The following is a 25,271-nucleotide window of genomic DNA, read 5'->3' as shown; positions in this document are numbered from 1 at the left end:
GCACCAGCACCTTAAGACAGCAAATGCTGCAATGGCATAGCAGCTTAATACTCACACTCAGCAGGAGGCACTTGTTTTCTTTGATGGCACCTATGCAGCCCACGAAGCCAATGATCATGACAAATGTCCCTGTAACGATCAGTAGGTTGGCAGCTGACAAGGATGGGAAAGAAGAGGAGAGGGTGGCAAAGTTCCCTTGGGTAACAGCCAGCCAGATGCCTACGCCAAGGATTCCACAGCCTCCCAACTGGAAAAATAGAGAGAAACAAAGAAACTCAGTTATTGTACCCAGACAACCCCAGATATTAATCCATATCAATGTGGCAGCAGTAAAACAGCTCTGCTGAGGTAAACCCAGCAGTCACACCTAATAAGAAATTATCTCTCCCTATGACATGTTCAGTAGGAGAAAGAAAAAAATTCATAGAGGGGGAACTCATTGGTAAGATGTAACACTCAAGAAACCCAGCTTTCCTAAATCCACAATATAACTTCAAATATCGGATCTCTTCCTCTACAAGTAAAGGAGAAAATCCCAAAGATATAGATCTCAAAGGGACTGAAAAAATCCATATCCTAATTAGGTACCTCAGAGAGCTGCCCAGAATGGCTGAAGCACTTTCAGTCCGCTCTTCTTCCCATCCCAATATACCATCTGCCATCCCTGGCAAATGCCATAAACAAATCTTGACAGAGCATCCCCCGGTAGAACACCTCACACCTCTTCTGAGTTAGTTCCTGTCCAAGGTCTAGCCTTCTTTGGAAGCAAGAGAGCATTTACACACACAGAATCATAGAATTACAGAAACACAGAATCACAGAATCACAGAATGTTGGGGATTGGAAGGGACTTCAAAAGACCACCTAGTCCAATCCCCCCACCGGAGCAGGAACACTTAGATGAGGTTACATAGGAATGTGTCCAGGCAGGATTTGAATGTCTCCAGAGGAGACTCCACAACCCCCCTGGGCAGCCTGTTCCAGCATTCTGTCACCCTCACTGTGAAGAAGTTTCTTCTCATATTTAAGTGGAACTAGAGTGCAAAGGGGCCAGAGAAGGAGTGAAAATCCTCCCATAACATAACAAAAAGCAAACTGATGATTACTCCCAATATGGCCACTGCTTTGGTAATTCAATCCTCAGAAGAAGTCCTCTTCTGGTTTAGGAAAGCTTGAGAGGGGAGCAGCAGTACAGGCTCCCCAAGCATGCGAGCAAGGAGAAGGGAGGATGCCAGTGCATGCAGCAGCCATCACAAAACCATAAATTTACACTTATTATAGACACAAGAAACTTTAAAAAAATTCTAACATTTATAAGCATGCTGCTTATAATTGTGAGAAAGCCTGTAGAATTGTAACAATCTGAGTAAAGCTAAGCAATTAAATAGAATTAAACCAAAGGGGATTTTGCATTATTATACAGTCACACAGCAGAGCATTACTTAGGTTTCTTTCTTTCTTTCTTTCTCTTTCTTTCTTTCTTTCTTTCTTTCTTTCTTTCTTTCTCTTTCTTTCTTTCTTTCTTTCTTTCTTTCTTTCTTTCTTTCTTTCTTTCTTTCTTTCCTGCCCTCCCCTTAAAATAATAAATTTTTATTGAGTTTTATAATTATACTTTATTATCCAAATCAATTAAAAGCTAGGAAAGAAATTGTGTTCATAGAGTAGTAAGCCAGACATAGAAGCATATCAATTAAATGTCTGCATAAAGTGGATGAACATGAGTCAGCTCATGAACCAGGAAAGGAAAAAGACAAAGCTAATCCTGGAGCAGGGCTAAGCCTCAGAAATGAAACACAGAAGAGAAATACAAAAGCCAAAGCAATTACTAAGGTTGTCTCTGCACACCACTGAATTTTCCCTCAACATGGGACAATAAAGGCACCTGGGTCTTCAGGCAGGACTCCCCACCCCTCTTGCAAACCAGTCCATTTTTTTTCAGAACTAAGAAGCAAAGCTGTACCTGATTGTAATGTACCTCAGCTGCATCAGCCTGTGTGTCTCCACTGAGAGAAGGCAGAATCCAGGACACAGGGACTCAAATAATTTCATTCAGCAGCCTTTTCATATATAGGCATCCCATATCACCATATTCCCCTTTCACAAAGTACCCTCTACAAGCACCACTGAGGGACAGTCTATGCTGCGGCCATATACACTGGAAATACCTCCTTTCTATGCCAACTTACAGACCAGGATCTTTAACATGGTCTAAAATGACTGAAGAATAACCAGGCTAGTGGGAGAGGAGGAACACTTAAAGAAGGGAACACAGAGAAAATCATTTGGGCTAACTGAGGGATACAAACAAAAGCCCAAACATGGCCCAAGGAAAAAAAGAAAAAATAAATCCCTACAACAGGAATAAAACTTTGAAGGTCTACTTGACTGCAGAACAGTATTGAAACAGAGGTGGCAGACACCCAAGTTAAAACCAAACTGGTCAGAGTGCTGAAATATAGTCAGGAATAGCACTAAACTGGCCAAGGAACAGGATGGAAAGAACAACTGCACTTCTGCCTCTGCAGCCTGGTGAACATTCTGCCTCAAAATCAACCTCAGAGCTACCAGCACATTAAGGCCGCACAAATCGCTCAATTAAACCTAAAGAAGGCAGATGCACAGCAGCAGCAGAGGCACCACCTTGCAAGAGATTTAGCTATTATCTTCAGTTCTTTATTCTGAAGAAATTCAACAGCACCAACGAGAGGGAGCTTATTTTATCACCTCTCATGCTCCCATGTTGCTACACTGCTTTGAGTGATATTGACACCTACAACTACCATTGGTATTATGGGACGTGGGTCTTCCTGAGGATGCTGCCATGTTCAGTAAAGGCTTGCCTGCTCCTCCATCACCCATTAAATACTTTACGAGGTACAATGCATAATGCTTAAACCACCATTGCCATTAGGACATTTGATTCCAGTGTCTTCACCTTCCAAAGTAATTCTTGCCTGGGAATTCACCAGTCGCACAAAACATTGCAAAACCAGGAGACAGTTCAAGCAAAACGCCAGGACTATGGCTATACCCATCTAGATCAGGGCTGAATATTTCAGACCAGTTGGTCAGCAGGAGTATCTCACTACATTGCCCTTGATTTGGAGATATTCTAATAGACATCAGGTTCTCTGGCAGCTCATTGTCTTCATCTTTTTGAACAGATAATGCACAGATCTTCCTTAGGTTGATTAACCAAACCTTGAAATGCAAAAAGGGATCGTTTGCGCATTAAAACATCTTGGTCAAACTGGATTTCATGAAGTGCCGCTTAGAAAATGTCAGCACACACTACTGAGGCTGCACTAACTTAGTTCAGTGCTGTTCTTTTCCCACATCAGAATGTCCCCTCACAGTTCTTGGATAAAGTCACCAAAGTGTTACACCAGGCCCTGGGAAACAGAGGCGGCCTTTAACTTTAGTCTAAACTGCTCTGTAAAGCCCCCTTTCCACTAAGGAGTGAAGCACACCTGTAAGTCTCCATTCAATGACTATAACACTCAAGCGCCTGGTTAAGGAAATGCTTATGGGAACCAAGACCCAGCAAGACAGTCACAGGAGCCTTTCCAATTATAGCAGAATATTTTCTGTTCCCAAACATTCAAAAAGCTTGCTCTCCCCCTCATTTGGAACTGAACAGCAGAGTAATTCCCAGTCTAAGATCGAGGGATCAGAGGGATCACGTTTATTTATTCTGGATCAGAGCCAAGAGAAAACTGTTGTAGTTGGTTCTATGCTGCCTGTCTGTTTTGATTTCTTCATCTTGGTATGTAAGGAGTTGTTAAGTTACAGGTGATTTGACTTAGTTATTTAAGATGTTCTCTTTCCTCCACTTTTTCTCTCCCTATTCCATCCCCAACCCCCAGTCCTTTTTTGTGCTAAACAGTCAGGAGCAGTAGTCTCCTCAGATCAGATGGGCTTCATCCTTCTAGGGAGAGCAAGAGGACTATAGCCCATAAGTTGGCAGGGCTGATCAGGAGGGCTTTAAACTAGGTTTGAAGGAGGAAGGGATTGAAACCAGGCTCTCCAAAGATCAGCCTAAGGATGGAAAGCCTGAATTAAGAGTGAAATCAGCAGCCCACTTGAAGTGCAGGTACACTAATGCACGCAGTATGGGCAATAAACAAGAGGAGCTGGAAGCCATTGTGCAGCAGGAAAGCTATGACATGGTTGCCATCACAGAAACATGGTGGGATGACTCATATGACTGGAGTGCTGCTATGTGAGGCTACAAGCTCTTCAGAAAAGATAGGCAGGGTAGGAGAGGTGGAGGGGTGGCTTTATATGTTAGAGAGTCTCTCGACTCTGTTAAACTTGAGGTCAGCAGTGACAAGGTTGAGTGCCTGTGGACCAGAATCAGAGGGAAGTTCAACACGGCTGACATCCTCGTGGGTGTCTGTTATATACCGCCCAACCAGGACGATGAAGGAGATGAATTATTCTACAAGCAGCTGGCAGATGTCTCAAAATCGACGGCCCTTGTTCTTGTGGGTGACTTTAACCTGCCAGATATCTGCTGGGAGCTCAATACTGCACAGAAGAGGCAGTCTAGGAAGTTCCTACAGTGTATAGAGGACAATTTCCTTCATCAGCTGGTAAATGAGCCTAACAGGGGTAAGGCCCCGCTAGACCTACTGTTTACAAACAGAGAAGGGCTGGTGGGAGATGTAGTGGTTGGAGGCCGCCTGGGGAATAGCGACCATGAAATAATAGAATTTTCAATACTCAGAGATGCAGGGAGAACCATTAACAAAAGCTCTACACTGGACTTCCAGAGGGCAGATTTTTGCCTATTCAGAAGCCTAGTTCAGAACATACCCTGGGAAACAATGCTTAAAAACAAGGGGGCCCAGGAGGGTTGGACATGCTTCAAGCAGGAGGTTTTGAGTGCACAGGAACAGGCTATACCAGTGTGCCGAAAGGCTAGCCGGCGGGGAAGAAACCGGCTTGGCTAAACAAGGAGATTCTGAAGGAAATCAGAAATAAAAAGAGACTTTACCGACTGTGGAAAAAGGGCTGGCTACTTATGAAGAATTTATGGAAACAGGTAGATCATGCAGAAAAAAAATCAGGGAAACAAAAGTGCAATTTGAGGTTAATTTGGCCAATTCTGTCAGGGATAATAAAAAGTCCTTCTTTAAATATGTTAATAACAAAAGAAGGGGCAAGGAAAACCTCCATTCTCTGTTGGACTTTGAAGGAAATATAGTTAACAAAGATGAGGAGAAAGCTGAAGTACTTAATACCTACTTTGCCTCAGTTTTCACCAGAAAGACAGGTGGCCCTCAGGACAACTGGCCTCTGGAGGTGGTTGACAGAGATAGGAAGCCAAATAGGCCCCCTGTATTCCAGAAGGAAATAGTTGGTGATTTACTGAGCCATCTGGATCCTCACAAGTCTATGGGACCAGATGGGATCCATCCTAGGGTGATGAGGGAGCTAGCAGAAGAACTTGCCAAGCCGCTCTCCATCATCTTCCAACAGTCCTGGCTCACTGGGGAGGTCCCATATGATTGGAAATTGGCCAATGTTACCCCAGTCCACAAAAAGGGCTGCAAAGCTGACCCTGACAACTACAGGCCTGTCAGCCTGACCTCGGTGCCTGGCAGGGTTATGGAGCAGATCATCCTGAAGGGAATCACACAGCACCTTCAGGATGGACAAGGGATCAGACCCAGCCAGCATGGGTTTAGGAGGGGCAGGTCCTGTCTGACCAACCTGATCTCCTTTTATGATCAGGTGACTCACCTGGTGGATGAGGGGAAAGCTGTGGATGTGGTCTATCTGGACTTCAGCAAGGCCTTTGACACTGTCTCCCATAATATACTCCTGCAAAAGCTGGTAGCCCATGGCTTGGACAAGTGCACTCTCTGCTGGGTTAAGAACTGGCTGGAGGGCCGGGCCCAGAGAGTGCTCGTGAATGGGGCTGCATCCAGCTGGCGGCCAGTCCCTAGTGCTGTTCCGCAGGGGTCAGTGTTGGGTCCGGTCCTGTTTAACATCTTTATTGACGATTTAGATGAGGGGATTGAGACCATCATCAGCAAATTTGCTGATGACACCAAGTTGGGAGGGAGTGTCAACCTGCTGGAAGGCAGGAGGGCTCTGCAGAGGGATCTGGATAGACTGGAAAAATGGGGTGATTCCAATGGGATGAAGTTCAATAAGGCCAAGTGCCGGGTGCTGCACTTTGGTCACAACAACCCCCTGCAGCGCTCCAGGCTGGGCACAGAGTGGCTGGAGAGCGGTCAGGCAGAAAGGGACCTGGGGGTACTAATTGACAGGAAGCTCAACATGAGCCATCAGTGTGCCCAGGTGGCCAAGAAGGCCAACGGTATCCTGTCCTGTATCAAAAATAGCGTGGTCAGCAGGACAAGGGAAGTGATCCTTCCCCTGTACTCTGCATTGGTGAGGCCACACCTGGAGTATTGTGTTCAGTTCTGGGCCCCTCAGTTCAGGAAAGACATTGAAGTGCTGGAGCGGGTCCAGAGAAGAGCAACACGACTGGTGAAGGGACTTGAACATAACACCTATGGGGAGAGGCTGAGGGAGCTGGGGTTGTTTAGTCTGGAGAAGAGGAGGCTTAGAGGTGACCTCATCACTCTCTATAACTACCTGAAGGGAAGTTATAGCCAGGTGGGGATTGGTCTCTTCTTCCAGGCAGTCAGCAATAGGACAAGGGGGCATGGGCTTAAGCTCTGCCAGGGGAAATTTAGGCTAGATATTAGAAAGAAATTCTTTACAGAGAGAGTGGTCAGGCATTGGAACGGCCTGCCCAGGGAGGTGGTGGACTCGCCATCCCTGGAGGTTTTTAAAGTGAGGTTGGACATGGCACTTAGTGCCATGATCTAGTAAACAGACTAGAGTTGGACCAAGGGTTGGACTCGATGATCTCTAAGGTCTTTTCCAGCCCAGTCAATTCTGTGATTCTGTGATTCTGTGTGAGCAGAGTGATGCAATGATAAATCTTGACAGCTTTCAGGGCTTGCCAAAATGTGAAATTAAACAAAACCAAAACCATTAACAGGGCTATTCTTAACAATTTTGGGGTTTTCATGCAAACAGTGCAGCTGTCATGGTTAAGAGAAAACATTAATACAAAAGGTTAGAAAGAAGTCTACAGCTTGAGCCTGATCTATTGGCAGCTAAATATGGGTCAGGCTACTGACAACAGCGTTTTTTTAGCTCCCTTGTGAAATGTTCAACATATTATTTGCCTAATTGTTCATAACAATCCACTCTCTTGCAAGCAAGGCAGCTCATGGCAAAATCTGAAACAAAATGTTACTTCCTCTATTTTCCAATAAATATTGCATTTTTTGTAAAATCTTTTCTTCTAAGGCCAAAACAGTGAGATACCAGAGGGACAGTGTCATAGCCCTAAGACTTAGGAGATTTGAGTAAAATGACTGTTCCAGGTCAGGCCTCAGTGTCAATCTTGAATAGGCTGCTCAGTACGTCTGTGCCTGGGTTGCAAAATCTTGAGTACAAAGATACAAGTAGTGGGTTCTTTGGAAGCCCTGGACTTTGCAATTGGCTATGAAAGGAGCACAATAAGCTCAAAACAAATTGTTCATAGGCATTGATACAGCAGAGTCAAGCAGTGAGGCGAGTGGCTTACTCTTAAAGCAAAGACTCAGTCTGTCTCTGCTTCCCCAAGAGATAAACAGACGTGTGTGCACTTGCTCTCTTGGCAGAAAAGCTGCCTACGGAATGAGATCCTCCAAATTGTACTAATGGGCTAGAAAATAAATTATTCAGACTTCAGTGCATACATTTAGAATTGATCTTACAGTATGGTAAACAAAGTAATCCCAGACAGCCCGGGATATATGCACGTTTTTAGAGAAAATTATTTTGAAGTTACAGCTACACACTTAAAATACTGCAGGAGAAATTGCCTCATTGTTCATGATAATGGTGTTAGTGCCTTTAAGTGGTTTTTTTATTGGTTTTATTACACAGAAAATGCATCTAATGGAGGTTTCCTATATTGTATCTGATTGGGATCTACCCATCATACTTCCTCTTTTAGATACAAAAAAATCCTTTTGTATTAAAAAACACACTCACAACAGAATCCAAATGGAAGGTATGACCTGTTGTTTTGTAGTTAAACTAACTCACTTGGAGGATTTTACTCCCCCAGTCTACATATATTTAAACTAGAAGGGCTTTCTCAATCCCACAGTTGCACTTGTGTGAATATGCTTCCCCCTCTAACTATGGAGTAAGAGTGTGCAATGAAAAAATCAACATCAAAGTATTAATAGTAGTGATGTGAACATTCTCCAGCAAATGTTCTTGTAATGTAAGGCATACTTAAATTACTGTTCCTTTCAGCTAGACACACAGAAGAGGTGGAAATGGAATACATACATACACTGACAGGATCAAAGTAATCAGGAGTGTTACACAGAAAAAGCAGAAGCGTATGTACTAATTCAGAGACTGCAGGTCTCTATACAAGCACATGCAAACAATCTGTTGGTGCAGCTGCTGCACATCTGGGAGGAAGAAGTGGACACTTCTGGAAAACACCCTCAAGCCAGCCAGTTCATTAGACTACTGAAGACCTTGTAGACATCCATGTGCACCACACCACCACTACCAACTGCAAGTATGCAGGATGATGGGATTTGCAGATGCCATCTCACCACAAGGATGGACACTTTGGCAGAGTTCATGTGACACACACGAGTAATATCATCACAGTGTAGCACAAGCTGCATTTCTTTCACTAGTCAGAGGTCTGAAATTTAACAAATATGGGATGGTATACAGAAATGTAAGAAATAAAGGACGGTATAAAATTTAATCCCTTTGTGCCTCCAATTTTAGAAACTTAAATGGAGTAGTAAATGGGGAACTGAAGCAGATTTCTGCCCTTAGCATACAGAGGCTCTAGAGCTCTAGAGTGCAGAACTGAAGGATATGTGCAAACCTCATCCAAAGTGGCCATGATCTGAACTGTGCCCTTTTAGCAACAATTTAAAAAGAACCAGGAAAAAATACTTGAATAGAGATCACATAGTAGGGGCCACATTCCTGAGAGTGAAGAGACTGAAATAGTAGCAGTCCATAAACTGGGAAAGGTGAAAGGAGGATCATTATTCATTTTTCTTCAGATGAAAAAAGCTAGAGGTTGTTTGGTCTGCAGGTTGAAAACCAATAAAAGCAAGTACTTTTTCATAAAACATTTAATTAAATTCTGGAATTCATTTCCACAGAGTTTTGTGGACGATAAGATATAAGCAGGCTGAAAAAAAGGAATTACACAAATCAAAGGAGGGCAAAGTATCCTAGCATTTATTAAAAATTATATTTTGCATGCAGCTCTTCCATGGGAAGACCTTAAAACACTAATTGGAGCAGCTGGTGAAAAGGTCCTGCGTTATCTCTCCTTTTTTCTTATATTCTCTCTAAGCATCCCTGAGCGACCATTATCAAGAATAGGATACTCGGCTAGATGAAACTTTGTCAACATTATGGGCATTTGTGTGTTCACCTTACTTCACCTTCTTCCCCTCCCTAGTTTTCACTTACAGTTTGAATTTATTTTTTTTTTCTTGCTTTCCTTGGCATAAGCCTATTTTCAGAAACAGGGTTATAGTTATAGATACAGAAAACAATTGAAGAGTTAAGCCTCCGTTTCTCCTTACATACATATCATACTCTTGGATTTGTATCAATGAAAGCATAGCTTATTTTAAATCAAAATTTAGAAATCTGTTTATTAATCAAATTCATCTAATTTAGAAACAAATTCAAATTCTCTTTCCCTCAGATCCATTGGACCTAAAAAAGCTGTATTTCTTTTCCGTGGGGCAAATGGATTCTATCCAGACTCTCCCAGCCTTAGCAAATCTGGGGTAAGACCTGCTAACCTCTCTGCACCCATTCCACTAGATTTTTTTAGTTGGATACAGAATAGTTGCATGGAAATCCTAGAACTTATGCCCACATGTAACAGATTAATGTGTTGGTGTGATCAATAGCTAAACTACAAACAACACAATGTTTATGCTACAGTACACTAAAAAAAAAAAAAAGGATGAAATTATCCAACTGCATTTCTCAGGTAGAATAAGGATACCTCTACTGCAGCTCTTTGTACACACACACTTCTCTGTAGTACTGCCGTCTGCTCTTATAGCCATGGCCCACATTTTCAGTATTGCTTATGGAATTTGGGCAGTCATAAGCAAATTCTCAGCTGTCATCACTTCAGAGCACTTGAGCTGTCCCAGAATTTGCACCAAAAAAATTAGTTACAACTGTGTTTACGGATCCTCTAGGTTATTGTAAAAAGTCTCCCTGATTTCTCACTCTAGGGACCAAGCAGCATTTTAAAGCTTGGCTGAATGCAAGTATATCCTTTCCACCCCATACTCCACCCACACATCTTAAGCATCTTGATTGTCAGGCTCGCTGAGTCAGCACAGACCTCTAAAGGTCTTTTCAGAGAAGCATAAATAAGGGCAGAAAATTCTCCAATTTATTATTAAGATAGACCTCAAGAGTCTGTTGAGAGTTGGGATTTCAACAGTAGGGCACATATTGAGATTTATACAGAAGAAAAAAAGATAAAAGAAAGAAGAGAGGAGAAGAGGGAAGGGGGAAAAGAGAAAAGAAAAAAGGGAACAGAGAGAAGAGAAAGCAAGAGGAAAAGGAGGGAAGGGAAAAAAGAAGAAAGAATAAAAAAAATGAAAAAAAGAAGGGAAAAAAAAGTAAAAAGAAAAAAGCCTCAGTCTGAAAAATCCCTCTGTAAAAGGGAAGAACTCAGGAAATATTTTACTCATCTAATTCATGTGCACTGCTTCTCAGACAGACACGTCAAGTCTCAGCTCCTACTGCGTGCCAGCTCCACCCAGTAGACAGACATTATACCCCATAAAGTACGCATCAGAGATACTGCTCTACTCTCAGACTCAAGGCCTTCTTTCAGAACAACTTCTACTCATTGTGGTATATTGTCTCAAGCCAAATTTTATTTTGTTCTGGTGTAATTTAATTCTTCTTTTAAATTCTTTCATCAATATCTGTATGACTTACAGGAAGATGCTTTAAAAGAGTGCAACTGAGTGAAGCATAAAGCATTTCAAATGCCAATCTTTTCAGCTCTGCAGATAAGCAGTTAAAAATTAAAAGCTCCATGAAACTAGTTGTTTAGCTTTGCCATTTCATAGTCTTTTCATTTCACTTAAAAAGCAGTTTCAAATACAAAAATTTCATCTTGCAATATGGGCTGTAATGTACATTAACAGCAGCCAAATGCCTCGAAGAGTTGCAGGCCTACACTTCCTTCTGGTGTCAATCAGCAGGACCCAGCCTAAATGTCATACTAGACTTCTTCTTATGAATCTATAAACCTGCTCTCTGTCTCTCCGTTACAAGCCACTGTCTTGTCAGTGGTGCAATGCGGTGTACAGCACTCTACATTATTTCAAAGTAGACATGATGGGCCTGAACTTGATATCCTCCGTGACAGGCAAGAAACTGTTACACGCATGGGTGGCTGAGGGCTACAACCCTAACCCATGTTCTGCCTGCCAGCGTGACATCCAGGGCTTCACACCCTCACTGCCCTCTGCCACCCTCTAGACTTGTCACAGATTCAAAGAAACACACTTCAATAGCTTGTGTTGTTGCTCTCCTTCCTTTTAGACACTCCTCTCCTACAAACAGGCTTTGTTTTAGAATATTCTACCCAGTGCATGAGCCTGACGAATACCAAGAGCATTTTTATCAAGCCTAGAAAGTTTACAAACAGGTCTTTGGAGCTCTATGTTGGTAAAGAAACATCACAAGACAGGCATTCATTTTCATAGTGTCAATAATGGAAATGTATAAAATGCTGGCTTTTCAGTTATCCTGAAGAGGACTGAGCTTCAAGAGCTTAAGCCTTAAGAAATTAATTATTCTTCCCCAGCTGAGTTGCACCAATAAATTACAGTCTCATACAACTAAAGTAAATTTGGGGACAATTGCAGATGTCAAAAGACAGAATATTATGCTGACACCCCGCTAATGGAAAAGTGAAAAAAACCCATTCAGTTAATTCCTGCTGTTTTATGAGTAGCATTCTCCTACATGCTTGCTCCTCTAAATCATAGTTATCTATCAACTACAGTTACAAAAGAACAGAACTACAACATCTATGAGTTAATACACCCAATGTAAAAGTGTTTTCCTTTCACAAGCTCAAAATTCATTGAAACACTTAAACACGTGTTCAATTGCACCCTTGTCCAGCAAAGCATTTAAAGCATGTGCTTAACTGCCACTGATTTTAATCAGTCACTTCTGTAGTGCACTTAATTGCCCCATACTGCAAAGTCATACCACTGAGGATGCAAAAACTTGCAGAAATAGAACAGGTGAGGATGACCTATTAAGGCAGCATTCCTGATAAAAGATTAAACATGATCATAGAATATTAAAAAATGGTGATTGTTAGTGTCACAAGCATCTAATTTGGAAATTTGCCTAAAGTCTAATTCAAATTAAGGATTATGAGTAAAGTACTGAGTTAATGACAACTCACTGAAACACAGATCAAATGCATGAGTTACAAAAGGAAAAAGGACAAACATGTGCCAATGAAAAGAATATGACTCTTTTCAGGTTCTAGTTTTAACTGCTGTCAAATTGAAAGTGCTAAAAGCTTTTTCATCTGCTCCTCAAATGTAATTTCTAAATCCACCTGAGATGTCTGTAATGAAATCGATACAGTTGTTAAGCAAAATACATGCATGAGGTCTGGAATCGGAATCCATCAGATGGAAGTTAAATATTTTTTAAAAGAAGCAGAAATGGAAGAAAATTGGGTGTACTCTCAAGTGCCTGTTCTGTCCCATCCATAAAATAACATACAACTTTTAAAATTACTTTGTAGCATAAACTGGCAAAAGACCCAGTCTGGAGGTCTGGATGCAATTTTAGTCACCTGTTGTCGCATACGTACCACTAAATACTGAAAACAATGGAAGCAAATAAAATGGTAAAGTTAGGTCTTTTACACAACACAAAACCAGTGATTTCTATAAAGGAGATTGTTGACCATTTGGTGAGATGCTAGAGAAACTGAAGATAATGAGTATCAAATAATGACTCCAGAGGCCACAGCTCAGTTCCCTGGTTTACCACAGATTTCTTGCATTGGATAAAATCCAGATTATTATGTGTCTTTAGTGCTTTTCTCCCCCTTAGAGACACTGGATGGATTTAGAATAAGAAAGAGGTAGTGAAATAGTAAGATGACAGGGGTCATAAGAAAAGCAAAGATAAACAAACAGGTTTCTTAAGGAGTACAAAGATGACAGAAATGGTCTATTTCATATTACTCAAAAAGTTTTTTAAAACGTGCTAACAGGCACAGTCTGCAGAAAAATAAAATGAAATACATTTTTATATTGCATGTTTAATCCATCCATAGAGGTAGGTAGATAGCACAATGCTGGTTGCTATAGAAACATCCATAGTGAATATAGATACTATAGTTGAAATGCAAAATCAGTTGTATATCTAAAAAAAGAAAATTGCTGATACTGTGCAAAAAAAATGATGACAACTGAAGCTGATTCCCTCCCTCACAAAAGCTTTAAAAAAATAAGCGTCTTGACTATATAAACCAACACTTGATTAAATAGTCCGAACAAAGAATTTCCCACAGTGTGCCCAGGAAGAAGTTGAACTTAGCTCTGGAAGATGAGACAGATCACAAAAAGTGTCTCTGGTTTCAGTCCTGGAATGGGGGGCAAGTGGCTTTTACTAACGTGTTTGGCTCTTTACATATCAAGACTGATTCTGAGAGCTTCCTTCCCCAAGGTCCCAAACTGTGCTGATGTATTCCACTGTGATCATAGATAATTTTCCTGATGGAGACCTGTTCAAAGGAAAACTGGTTTTCTTTGCAAACATGCAGTCTAGAACAGGTCTTCACCAATTCCTCCAATAGTGGTGTAGCTATGGCACATTGTCTCCTCCCATTCACCTTTCTGAAGTTCATGCAGCAGGCAGTAAGTGTCAAGAACGATATATAGGGTCACCATCAAATACTGCTCTTAACCTACCAGCTGACAGCAGCGGGCTGGAAGTGAGAGTCACTGGGAACACTAGCAATACAGCCCTCCCTTCCTTCGGTCACATCATGGATACCGTGCCTCCAACCTCCCCTCTCTGATCAGGTGCTGGCAACATCTTGAGTCTTTCAAGGACAGACAAATCTTCCATGACACAGGAAGTCCCTTCCCACTATTCTCCAAGTCCTCCACCAAAAAGCACAGGACTCTAGCGCTGATTCCTGGCACACCCAACTCTATCCTTGAGGAACTCAAGCCCTGCTCAGGAATCCAAGCCCATCCATAGCAGGGACAGGAATGTTCTAGGAAGCAGCAGGACTTTTACACAATATCTCAGCTCCTAGAAAGCTGTGGGACATGACTCCAGCACAACCATCCTATCTGAATGAGTCACAGGCATGAAAACCTTCAAATTGCTATTTATTAAGGGGCTTCTTCATATTCATGCTTCCAGTAAAGCTAAAGACACATTCCAGTCCATATCATAACAACATTATAGCATCAATCAATGGAAGTAACATAAAGTGGGAGGTTAGTGTTGGGAATAAAATGAACTATGATAGAAAACAACAGGAGTACAAGGTGGGGGTGCTGAGACCTCATGAATAAAAGAAAACTGTGCAATGAAAGATTGGTTCAGATCGCTCCAACACAATTTCCCACTATCTTCTTTTATCTTTATTTTCCCTCCCCACTACCAGCCTCTGCCACATTTCATAGTAGAAACCTGTTATTCTAGGATGCAACTTAACCCCTTGACTTCCATAAGAGCTTACATCCAAAATCAACACTCACCACCTTAATATTCTTTCCTGTAATAAAACAAACTTACAAAGAGCAAAACCAACTGTGTCCCATCAATAAGTGACTCACATGGTCGTAGAAGCAGCTTCTACTATGTTCAGTATCGATCTCCTGATCAATAACAGACTTGTAAGCAATAATCACACTAATAACAAGCTCCCTCACATCAAAAAGCTCATGTTCTTCCACTGAACACCACCAGAAAGCTGAGCAAAATGCATTCTGAATCTTTTGTGGATTCTTTTTAATGGATTGTTAATAATATTTGTACAGACAAACAACGTATTTACTACCATTGCAATTGCTTAACAATACCGTACAAGCAGTCCCTCCTAACAAAACTGGCATCATGACTGGAATAGCATTTCACTTCAGTAGTTCAAATGCCTTGTCAAGAGAACTAATCTAATTGGGTGGGAGTACAAGAGAAAGCAAAGATTATTCCCTTGTTTTATGTTAGCAATTTTTAATGATTGTTTATTTATATTAGGCTTTGCTATGCAATAGCACATCTGAGGCTTTTCTGCACTCTTACTAGTTCTATTTATATGCAATTGCCTGTATCCCAAGCCACTTCCTGGCATGGGCAGTATGCCATCAGTAATGAATGCCACCTCAAATAATCTATTTTTTTCTGCACTAGTTATCCCCAAAGGAAACACTACAGTCCTTTCTTATCACCAACCAAATATCAGCTACGAAAGCATTTTGATGCTTTGGAATAAGCACATTTAGTTAAACAGATCTGTGATCGGCAGCTTTATTGCAACATACACATAGGAGAGCCCACAGAATCCCTTGCTTTCATATTGTATTTTGCTTTTTCTGTTTCAGGGATCTGTGGAAATGAGCACAAAGATTATGAAGCAAAAATGCGTATAAACAATCCCAATGGGACTGTCCAAACAACAAACTTACACTAAGGGCTACCTACAAGTACTCCTCTGGTCATATAAGTAATGTTGAAACTCTTGAACTGCAAAAGATTTGTGGACTAAACTCCATATTCTTTTGTCAGATGCTACAGGATACAACACAGAAAGACTGCAAACACCACTTCTGACTTCAGGTCTGTATGACCAGCTTTTAGATATCCAGAGTGGGATTCAGGTCACCTAACTTTAGATGTCAATGCTATTAGTGGTCTCTAGAAATCAATGTAGCTCATCATAGTCCAAGCCTGGCTTTGGTCTGCTGAATAGCTCCCTAAATACCACTAATGGCATTGACAAGAATTTCCCTGACCACAACAGTAGGCCAAATGCTGACAGTTTGGGCAACCTGGATCCCAGCTCAAATCAATCTGCCTAGACTCTCCTTCATTTGTCACTGGAAAGAAATAGACATCTCCAAAGGTCACTCCATACTGCCCTAGAATATGTATCCAGGACAAACCACCCTTTGGGAAACCAGCAATTGTAGGGCAGCCAGAGCAAACAGCATAGACTTAAGCATAAAATCCCTGCCTTGCCCTGCTATCTAAAAGACAGAAAAGATTCTCTCTCCCCATGTCAGGTCATGAAACTTCATAATTTTCTCTGAGGTAATTTGAAAATGAACTCATCTACCTTCATTAATTAAAATTACATATTGTTTTTTTCTTCCTTATGATAAAAACATGCTATTGCATAGATAATAAACCCTCATGCATACACAAATACACACAGAGAGCAGGAAGAACCAAATGATCTCAGTTTGGCTAGTCTCTTCCAGTCAATGCTCAGGGAAAGCATTCAGCTACACTTACATTCCTGAGCTTCCCATATGTGTATTACTTAGTATCTCTTAATAAAGGGGTATGACTGACACAAATTTATAGCTTTTTTATTACTTTGCCCCCTCATGTTATAAATTCATGAAACAGCTGTAGCTTACTGCATTTTTATGTTTGTCAGTTTTATTTACATGATCTCTCTTGCCATTAGAGGGGAAAAAGCTTTTGGGGTTTCTGCTTATCCTCAGTCCTTTTGTGCTGGGGCCTGAAATGAGATGGAAACAAAGACTTCTGGGTCATCTAAAAATAAACTGTCATCTCAAATGCTGTCTCAGCACAACTTTCCATCATAAAGCACTGCTACATAAATATGGCTTTATAAATTATATATCTTAAGTCTTTGCATGCTCACAGCAGATTACCAATAAATTTTCTGCAATACCTGCTAAAAAAAACAGACATAAAATCATTGCCAATGATGATAAATGATTACAGCTTAATAACAGTCAAGCTGACAAAGCTGAAATGTCCACAGGGTGTATAGCGATTCAAATGCCACAGGTGGAAAAATAAAAAGTTTTCAAATATAAATGTTACAGCCTTCAGCAACAACAGGAGATCTAGAGAACAGCTTTGTGACACCAGGCTGTGTACTAATTCTAGGATGTCCCCAAAACAAAATAGAGAAATTTAATGCAGATTTAATAGGCAAGAGAATAAAAGAGCTTCAGGCCAGAGACTGTTGCAATGTGTCTGTGCTGTGTGGGACAGGTCTAACTAGACAATAAAATCAGAGAGACATGGGAGTGGGAGAGAAAAGCAAGTCAAACACTGAGAAGCATAACTTTATCCAAATGAGAACTAGAGGATATTTTGGATAGTGAACCGTATTCTCAGGTTAACTACAAAATTAGCTTCTCTGGACACGAAGGTGGCAATGGGACTCTCAGTATGAAATCTCTTCATTAAGTTCAGGCTAAAAATCATGTTTGTGAATCAAGGGAAAAGTCTTCTTTAATAACTCATCATGAGGCCACTTACAGTCTACAGCTGTACTGCAGAGAACCTGCTCACAATTAATGACCCATAGCCACTTAAAGCTAAATGACTGATTTCAAACTGTAAACGAGCAGCTCAGTAACAGAAGAAACTCTCAAGATTATTTTAGCAGGCTCCACTCCATTCCCATTCCATTGACCATTAACAGAAAAAAAACACAATCAAAGAGACAGAAAGCTCTCATCATCAGAGTCTTCCTTTAACATGTCACCTTCAGACAATGAAGTGAATCCCCAAGAGTCATTCACTTCAGTATTTTTTCTGGCATTTCAGTCCCAGCATAGTCTCTCTCTCTCCTCCAAGGGTGAGGGAGCTTTGCCTATCAAGTAACAGCAATGCTTGGTGGTTAGTCTAGAATTATGTCAGACATTGGAACAAGCTGCCCAGGGAAGTGGTGGAGTCACCATCTCTGGAGGTGTTTAAAAGATGCATAGGATGAGTGTTTTAGAGACATGGTTTAGTGCCAGTGTTAGGTTAACAGTTGGACTCAATGGCCTTGAGGGTCTTTTCCAACCAAAATGATTCTATGATTCTAAGAAAGCTCTGGAGGAAGAGAAAGCTTTCTCAGACCTAGACTCTGCCTCTTACTCCCTGCAGCAGCACAGGGAGAGCTGATGAAAGTATGTCATTGTGCCTATTTATTTTAAGGGAAAAAGTTGCTATTGGCAAGCTGCTGTCTGGGTAATTGCTTCCTGCTTGGTCTGATGAATCTGAGATTTCTTGTCAGCCTTCCAGGGGCAGTGAAAAGCTCATCCATCTTCTCCATGTTATCTGGATGAAATGGCCATGAGATTTGCTCAGTTGGGCAGCATTAGTGTGAATGATTATGAGGAAGTGCTAAAGCTTCACCAAGACGTGCATGGCACTACCAGGGCTGTGTATTAGCCCACTCTGATAAAAACTAGTTCTTACAAAGAATAATTATCCTCAGTTGTAATCTTTAATAGCTATGGCTTCTGCAAGCAGCTATAACTACTTTCTGAAATACTTAAATAAATACTCCTGTCAGGACCTCCAAGGAGCTGTGATCAAAGTATGACACCGTTTTGCAGCAAGCTCAGTGCTGCATCAAAGTCAGCTCTCTTCAGGCTTTCTGTGTAAAATGCCACTCTGCTTACCCAACCTCAAGGAATGCACAGCTTTTTAAATACAATTATGCATATTCAACATGCTTGCACAAACTCACACATTAGAAGAGGCAGAGTAGAAGAGATTTTAGAGAGAGTAGAAATGTCTTTCCCTGCAGTGACACTCTCTTCCTTGGAAGTGACTGCCCCAGCCCTTGCTCCCACTGAAAGTTCTCATTTGGTGGAGAAGTAATTTTGCCACACTTGCTTTCACTCAATACAGAAGTCCAGCAGAAGCTTCCAGGCAATATAATATTTTTCAGACTGCAGTGGAAAACCCCTGGCTCAAGCAGGAATCCTACTGCTTTATTTTACTCTAAATACATTCAAAATCAGGTCCTTTCTCTTTAAACTAATACAATCCAGGGCAAAGCATGCAATGAGCCTGCAAAAGCTACAAGTAGCTAGAGCATTCATCCCCAAACTCCAGTAATGCTGGTGGCACAACAGCACTTGGCATTTAGTGTACTGAACACACTTCAGGGCTTTCCCCTAAAAGGGCTTTCAACAAGCAAAACTTTCAGCTTTCCTCATTACTAAATTGACAAAACAAGCATACCATTACCTTAAAGCCAGCTAGAAATAGGAAATTAACTCTGACAAAGGGGACAAGAGGCTCACAGTGAATCTTCCCCAACTCCTAGCCAAGAGACACTCTCAGAAAGCCAAGCTTATTACAGACACAATCAACTCACAATAAAACTTTGCTATAGGGCAAGAAAACCAACAGCAGAGAAATAATTTCTCTCTGCAAAGCATCTGCTTGCTGACTTTATTGCTGTTGCCAACTCAAACTGCGGAATTAAATAGTGGCAATATTTGTATGAAAAGGAGGAATTCTCAGCACTGCCAATAAGAAATGGTTACCCTCTCTTTACATCACTCCCCTATTGCTCTTCAAGGCTCCAGTAGAAAAAAGAGTCAAACATTTCTCCAGGTGCCTCTCAAAGTATCAACATATAAAACAGCTCCATACAGAAGCTAAGGCAGAAGCATTTGAATGTAGATTTAAACAGGTGCCAAACCCTTTTGCAAACTCCAGGCATCACCTTCTGCAAAGCAACAGCCACAGGGCTGCAGGAGGCTGTCCCAGCTCTGCAGCTGAAGTGCTTGTCACATGTCCCCAGGCTTCAGGTTATTATCCCTGAGCTGCTTTAGGGATACTACAAGACTGTCCCACTGTATTCTGTGCAATATCCAGCCCCAGCCTTTAAACTGTACCTCCACAAATGCTTACCACAGTCTGTTCCTGATAGCACTGGCTATAGCAAAGCTCATGCCTGGTGGCCAGAATGGCTTACCACCAGCTGTCCCACAGCAAACAGACTGATGCAAGGGCAGTCAAAATCCTTACAGCATAGACTGGGAGAAAGATATCAGCCAGGCAGCAGACAGAGGGAGCCTGCAGCAATTCCAGCCTCACCTGGCCCATCTGAGACCCTTCAACAGGTTCAGCTCTGAGGAGATGATTTCTGCGTGATGCTTGAATAGGCACAACAAGAGGGAAAAACCACTTACACACAACACTCTGCACCAAAACGCCATCTTCCTTTCTGAAGTCAGAACTTAATTTACACGCGTGGTATTCATGCTAAATTCCACACAGGTGTTGCTCATGCCTTCTGTCCCCATGGTCTCTTCTCTAGACCAATTGCAGATATGGAGTTTTTGACTTTTTGCATTCACACACTCTGGTCTCTGCTTAGATTTAGCAAAAAGCTGCCAATGTGATGGCAATAATATATATACAGACCACAAGGTTTAGAACTTGCTAGGTAGACTTTGATCAATGAAATGCCTCTTCCCTGGGTCTGCAGCTGCTTTATAATAGGTATGTGACAGGATTTGAATGTGCCCAGGAAAGTTTATCTAATCCTAATCTGCTACTGATGGTCTCTGCTGTCAGTATTATAATGCGGTAAACCTGAAGTTGGGCAGAGCACATGAGAGAGAAAGAGATAAACTAGTTTAAGTCTGTCTGCTCTGCAGAACACATCAGATAAAGCCACATCCGATACAACAGGAGTTAAGGGAAAGGAAAAAGAATTGATACAACAAAAATTAAAAAGAATGAGCTGCATGCCCTCATATATGCTTTTTCACATGCACATGATACATAAAGCATACTCCTAATAGGGTATTCAGTGCTCAAAACTATGATTTAAAGTATTTAAACTGCCTAAAAGCATGAGTCACATGACACAGGCAAATCCAGCTGCTACAAAAAGGTACAGACCCACAGACTTCTAAGAAGCTATGCAAACGTGTAGAACCTTTTCCTGTATGGTGTATCTCCCCCTTCTACCTGATGCATAGAGAACGTAGCAGCTAGTAACAAAGAAATGCAAAATACAGATGCCTTAACTGTCTTAAATTAAAAGAACCATTGGCAATTCCTTACAACTTGCTAACTTCCTGCGCATAGGTCAGAAACAAGTTGGCAGAGCATTCGCAGTGGGATCTGTGGTTTGGAAAATTTGGTCAACTCATACAATCACACTCTGTATATAAGAAAAGTCTGAAACAGCAAGAGAGTCTCTCCAGTGCTCTCCAGGGGGAGGAGCAGCACAGCATGAAATATAATGAAGCTAAAATAATTTAATCAATTTTTCTGTTTTTAAATTCCACTTTCTGAGTTTGTTCATGAAGAATACCAATCCAAAGCAGAGGCCCAATTTATAATGCTGAGCATAAATGTGACAGTGAGGCTGGCTCTTGATAAAGTTTTGCCTTTTGAATGAGGGTTAGCCAAAGCATTTGTATAAAAGGAAACAATAAGCAGTTCTCTGTCTTTACTCATATTATCCTCCTTTGCTGTTTCAAAGCAGGTATGAAAAACAGACACACATACAAATAGCATATCTGAGCCAGCCAGGGAGAACAAGTAGAAACAAACCTTTTCAGTGCTTTCACCAACTGTGCCTCTAGCTGAATTATTGAATTACAAAGAGGGAGGGAGGGAGGGAGGGAGGGAGGGAGGGAGGAAGGAAGGAAGGAAGGAAGGAAGGAAGGAAGGAAGGAAGGAACATTGCCACTTTCAGGCCTCTTCTGCATCATGCCATTAAACCTTGTAACAGAGGCCTTGGTTTTGACTGGCATGGCAACAGTGACACACAGAAATTCCGACTGCAAGCTTTTACTACCAAGATTAAACACACAGTTTTTAAAGAGGGATACCAACAGCATCCTTTTTTGTGCATTTGTGTGTGTTCTTCTTACCCAATGCCATACTCCCTGCCCTCTTAATGGCTAGGAGCCATTCACAAACTTTCCCTGATTTCAAAGAGTTCTGGTTCAGGTTCCCAGCCATTTAACCTTAGCAATACTTTGTGGCCCTAATATCACTGCATAATACTTTCAAAGACAGCTTTTTAAAAATAAAAGAGTGACACTGAAGACAAGTTCCTTAAACATTCTGAAGAAAACTGCTTGAAGGCCTTTATTCCCCCTGCCACTACAGACATTTTCAGTTCTTAGAGCCATTTAGCAGATACAGAAATGTCTCCAGATAACTGAACAGTTAGGCTTCTCTGAAGTGTTTTGCAATGAGTACTCCCACCACCATACAAATTCTTGACAATTTTGAATACAGAATCTACCTGCACATAAATACACTGTGTTCAAGTGCTTTATTCTTATTTACTGGTTGCTATAAAAGTGGATGGGCCCAGAAGGCTGTCATGCCTCCTCACAGCAGGACAGACTCTGTCCATTCTTGGTCCACCGTCTCTTTTTGTTGAGGAAGAAAGAAGGAAACAATCATGTGGATTTATTCCTATCTCATATTTTCACTGTTGTTGATTCTGTTTCTAATACTTACTTTGTATCCCTTCTGGAAAACGTACAATTCAGCATGGAAGGGCAAAAGGGATCTTCATTTTGTTGCCACAACAATGGCATTAAAACCAAACCAAACCAAAACAACACAAAGAAACAAACAAAAGAAGCAAATAAGCAGCAAAACTGGCAGCTCACAGAACATTACATTAAAATGAAACAGTAACATAATTCACCAAAATTAGAGCTGAGGTGCAGCTTTTCTCTGCACACCCAAGTTTTGCAACCCAGTGTTTCTAAAGATGGACAGCAGTGTCACTGAGCTGTAAGTTCCAAAATATATGGCTTTACATGAAGAAAGGTGTAACAGCTGAGTGAGTCAAAGGTCCTTTTGCAGCCTTAGAAAAGCTCTCTGCCATTCAGCAAATGCCACACTACCAAAAAAACCTCTGATGGTATATTATAGAAGTCAGTAAGCCTGAAATAACTGTGATGTTCTTCAACACTTAATAACACACAAATATAGATTAAAAAAATCCAACTGATGGGGGACAACAAGTAAAAGAAAGCCTGTATGATATCAGGAGCACAAGCCTGAAATTTATGTCTGTGCAAACAGGCAAAAGATAAAAGATATATATAAAGGCGAGATCCTTCACAGGTACAGATCACACAGCTCCATGGACTTAATGAAATTTAGGTCTGGGGCTGTTGTTTATCAGCTCCCCTTCACTAAAGGTTTCTATTCCAGGCCCCTATTTTTTCCCTTGTCCATCTAAGTGAGTAGTTACCAGCTATACAAATGAACTTTTCCCATCATCTCCTTGGCTGTTTCCCTATCCTTTGCAAATACAACTGTCATCTCTTTGCTTTTCTGCAACCCATCCGATTCTTTCATCCTACCTGTATCTTCCTCATAGCACTGCTTAGCTCCTCGTCCTCCGCTAGGAAAGGAGAAAAAAGTAAGGGGTGGGGGGAGCAAAAAAATCCCAAACCTTCCCTTATATTTAATTGCCTTACTCCCTAAAAATCACAGTCACCCTTCCTCATTCTAGACATCAACTATTCTTAAAACTCTGATTACACCCTTCATATGAATTGTCTTGTCAAAGAATTTTAGCAACAGTCCACCAAAGATAGATGTTTACTTGCTATTCTTAAAATCTCTTTGTCCTGGTACATGACAGAATCTTCACCATGTAATCCTCTGTGCCATACATTCAGAGAACATTGTGTGTCAAAATTACAAAGGAAGCTAACCAAAGCATATGTTCACCTAAAAAGCTTCTGCATTTGTTTTCAACCAAATTAGAAAGCCAATACAAATACAAATAGAAAAATACAAAAATACAAAAGGTGAAACTGCTGCTCTTCATAGTGATCACATATGATGTAAGAGAATGCTATCCCTGAAACAGTCATTTCTGGGAACTGAGAGCGATCAACCCACCATAGCTGGATAATGCTGTTATATATTGTGATAAAGCACTTTCACTACAGACCCTCTTGCTCTGCCCAAAAGGCCATTTGCAGATAGCCACATAACTCGACAGATGACAGAAGAGATGTTCTACTAACAGTCTGGTCATGCTATATACGTTGCTGTCTTGGCATTTGATGGGTGAGTGTTCTTGTGATGAAAATCCTCAGATCACTCTTTTCTGGCTGTGCAAGTTTCTATGCTTCTAACAATTTCACCTGTCTGGATTTATCTGGAAGAAAACTCTTCAACAGGAAAGTCAGGAGAGCAAAGAGGTAAATCAACCTAAGCCCAAAGGATCAACGCATCCACACCATTCTGCGTGCTGCACCCTTCTTGACCCATGCTATAACTCCAGCTTTTATAATTGAAAACAAATGACCTTACTTCTATTAAAGCTTCTTTTCTATTAATCATTCACCTGTTTAAATTAGAAGTTACTCTGCTCATACAGTAAAGAAATCATATGTAATATGATTATACTTACCATCTCCCTGCTAAACTAACAACTCACTGACCAAATGGACATCTGCCATTTGGCTGTGAAATACTTGATTGTTGGAGATAAGCCTCAGAGATTCAAAAAAGCTGGCTACAGGTGCTTGTCTGTTCTGAAGCTTGTGTCTCAGGTCTTGTCATCATTTCCACTAGCTGACATAATTATAGTGGATGCAAAGGTTAACCCCAGGCCTGCCTAAAGACCTCAGTATTGCAAGATGTTACATCTCCAGGAAAAGATGGTTGTGGTTGTCTTATTCTAGTAAAATTTCTAAAGTAATTGCAGCACATGACGGAACAAGGGAGAAATGAACATGTGCCATCAAGACTGTTGGCACAATAAAATAATAGGTAGGCAAGTAAAGTGATAGAGGATGCTGCAGAATTAGAAGCAATTTCCCTTATCACCTTTTTCTGGTAGGTTTCCCTCAGGGACTTGCAGAAATTAAAAACTGTGATTGTGCTTTCTGAAGAACAGAGGTAAGCACACAGATACCCTGTCTGACATTTTCAGCATCTAACTTATTGCCTTTTGGAAGGGTACAACCCTGGATCCATTTTTCAAGCAAGCAGCTAACAGGACAAGCTGTCTCAGTACGGGTTTCAGAGCACTAACAAGAAACATAGGTTTGCAAACAATAGTATTATAGCAGAGAAGGAAGCCCAAATGTTATTTTGATGCTAAATGGAAAGATAGTGGGGAAGGATAGTCTCTCACTCACTGCTCTAAT

General features: G+C 41.1%; 1 protein-coding gene across 1 annotated transcript in view; it reads right to left on the bottom strand.

Annotated features, from left to right (window-relative positions):
• Positions 1–25,271, bottom strand: part of TSPAN4 (tetraspanin 4) — a gene marked incomplete at both ends in the record, with an annotated part of 201,553 nt that overhangs the window by 68,375 nt on the left and 107,907 nt on the right. The window contains one exon of the mRNA XM_080344800.1: positions 56–247. Coding sequence (XP_080200926.1) covers positions 56–247 — 192 coding nt within the window. The remainder of the gene's footprint in view (positions 1–55; positions 248–25,271) is intronic.

The sequence above is a fragment of the Nesoenas mayeri genome (genome assembly GCF_963082525.1).
Source record: "Nesoenas mayeri genome assembly, chromosome: 5".
In the NCBI taxonomy this organism is placed as follows: domain Eukaryota; kingdom Metazoa; phylum Chordata; class Aves; order Columbiformes; family Columbidae; genus Nesoenas; species Nesoenas mayeri.
The sequence above is the reverse complement of the archived record's forward strand: the minus strand, read 5'-3'. Positions and strand labels throughout refer to the sequence as shown.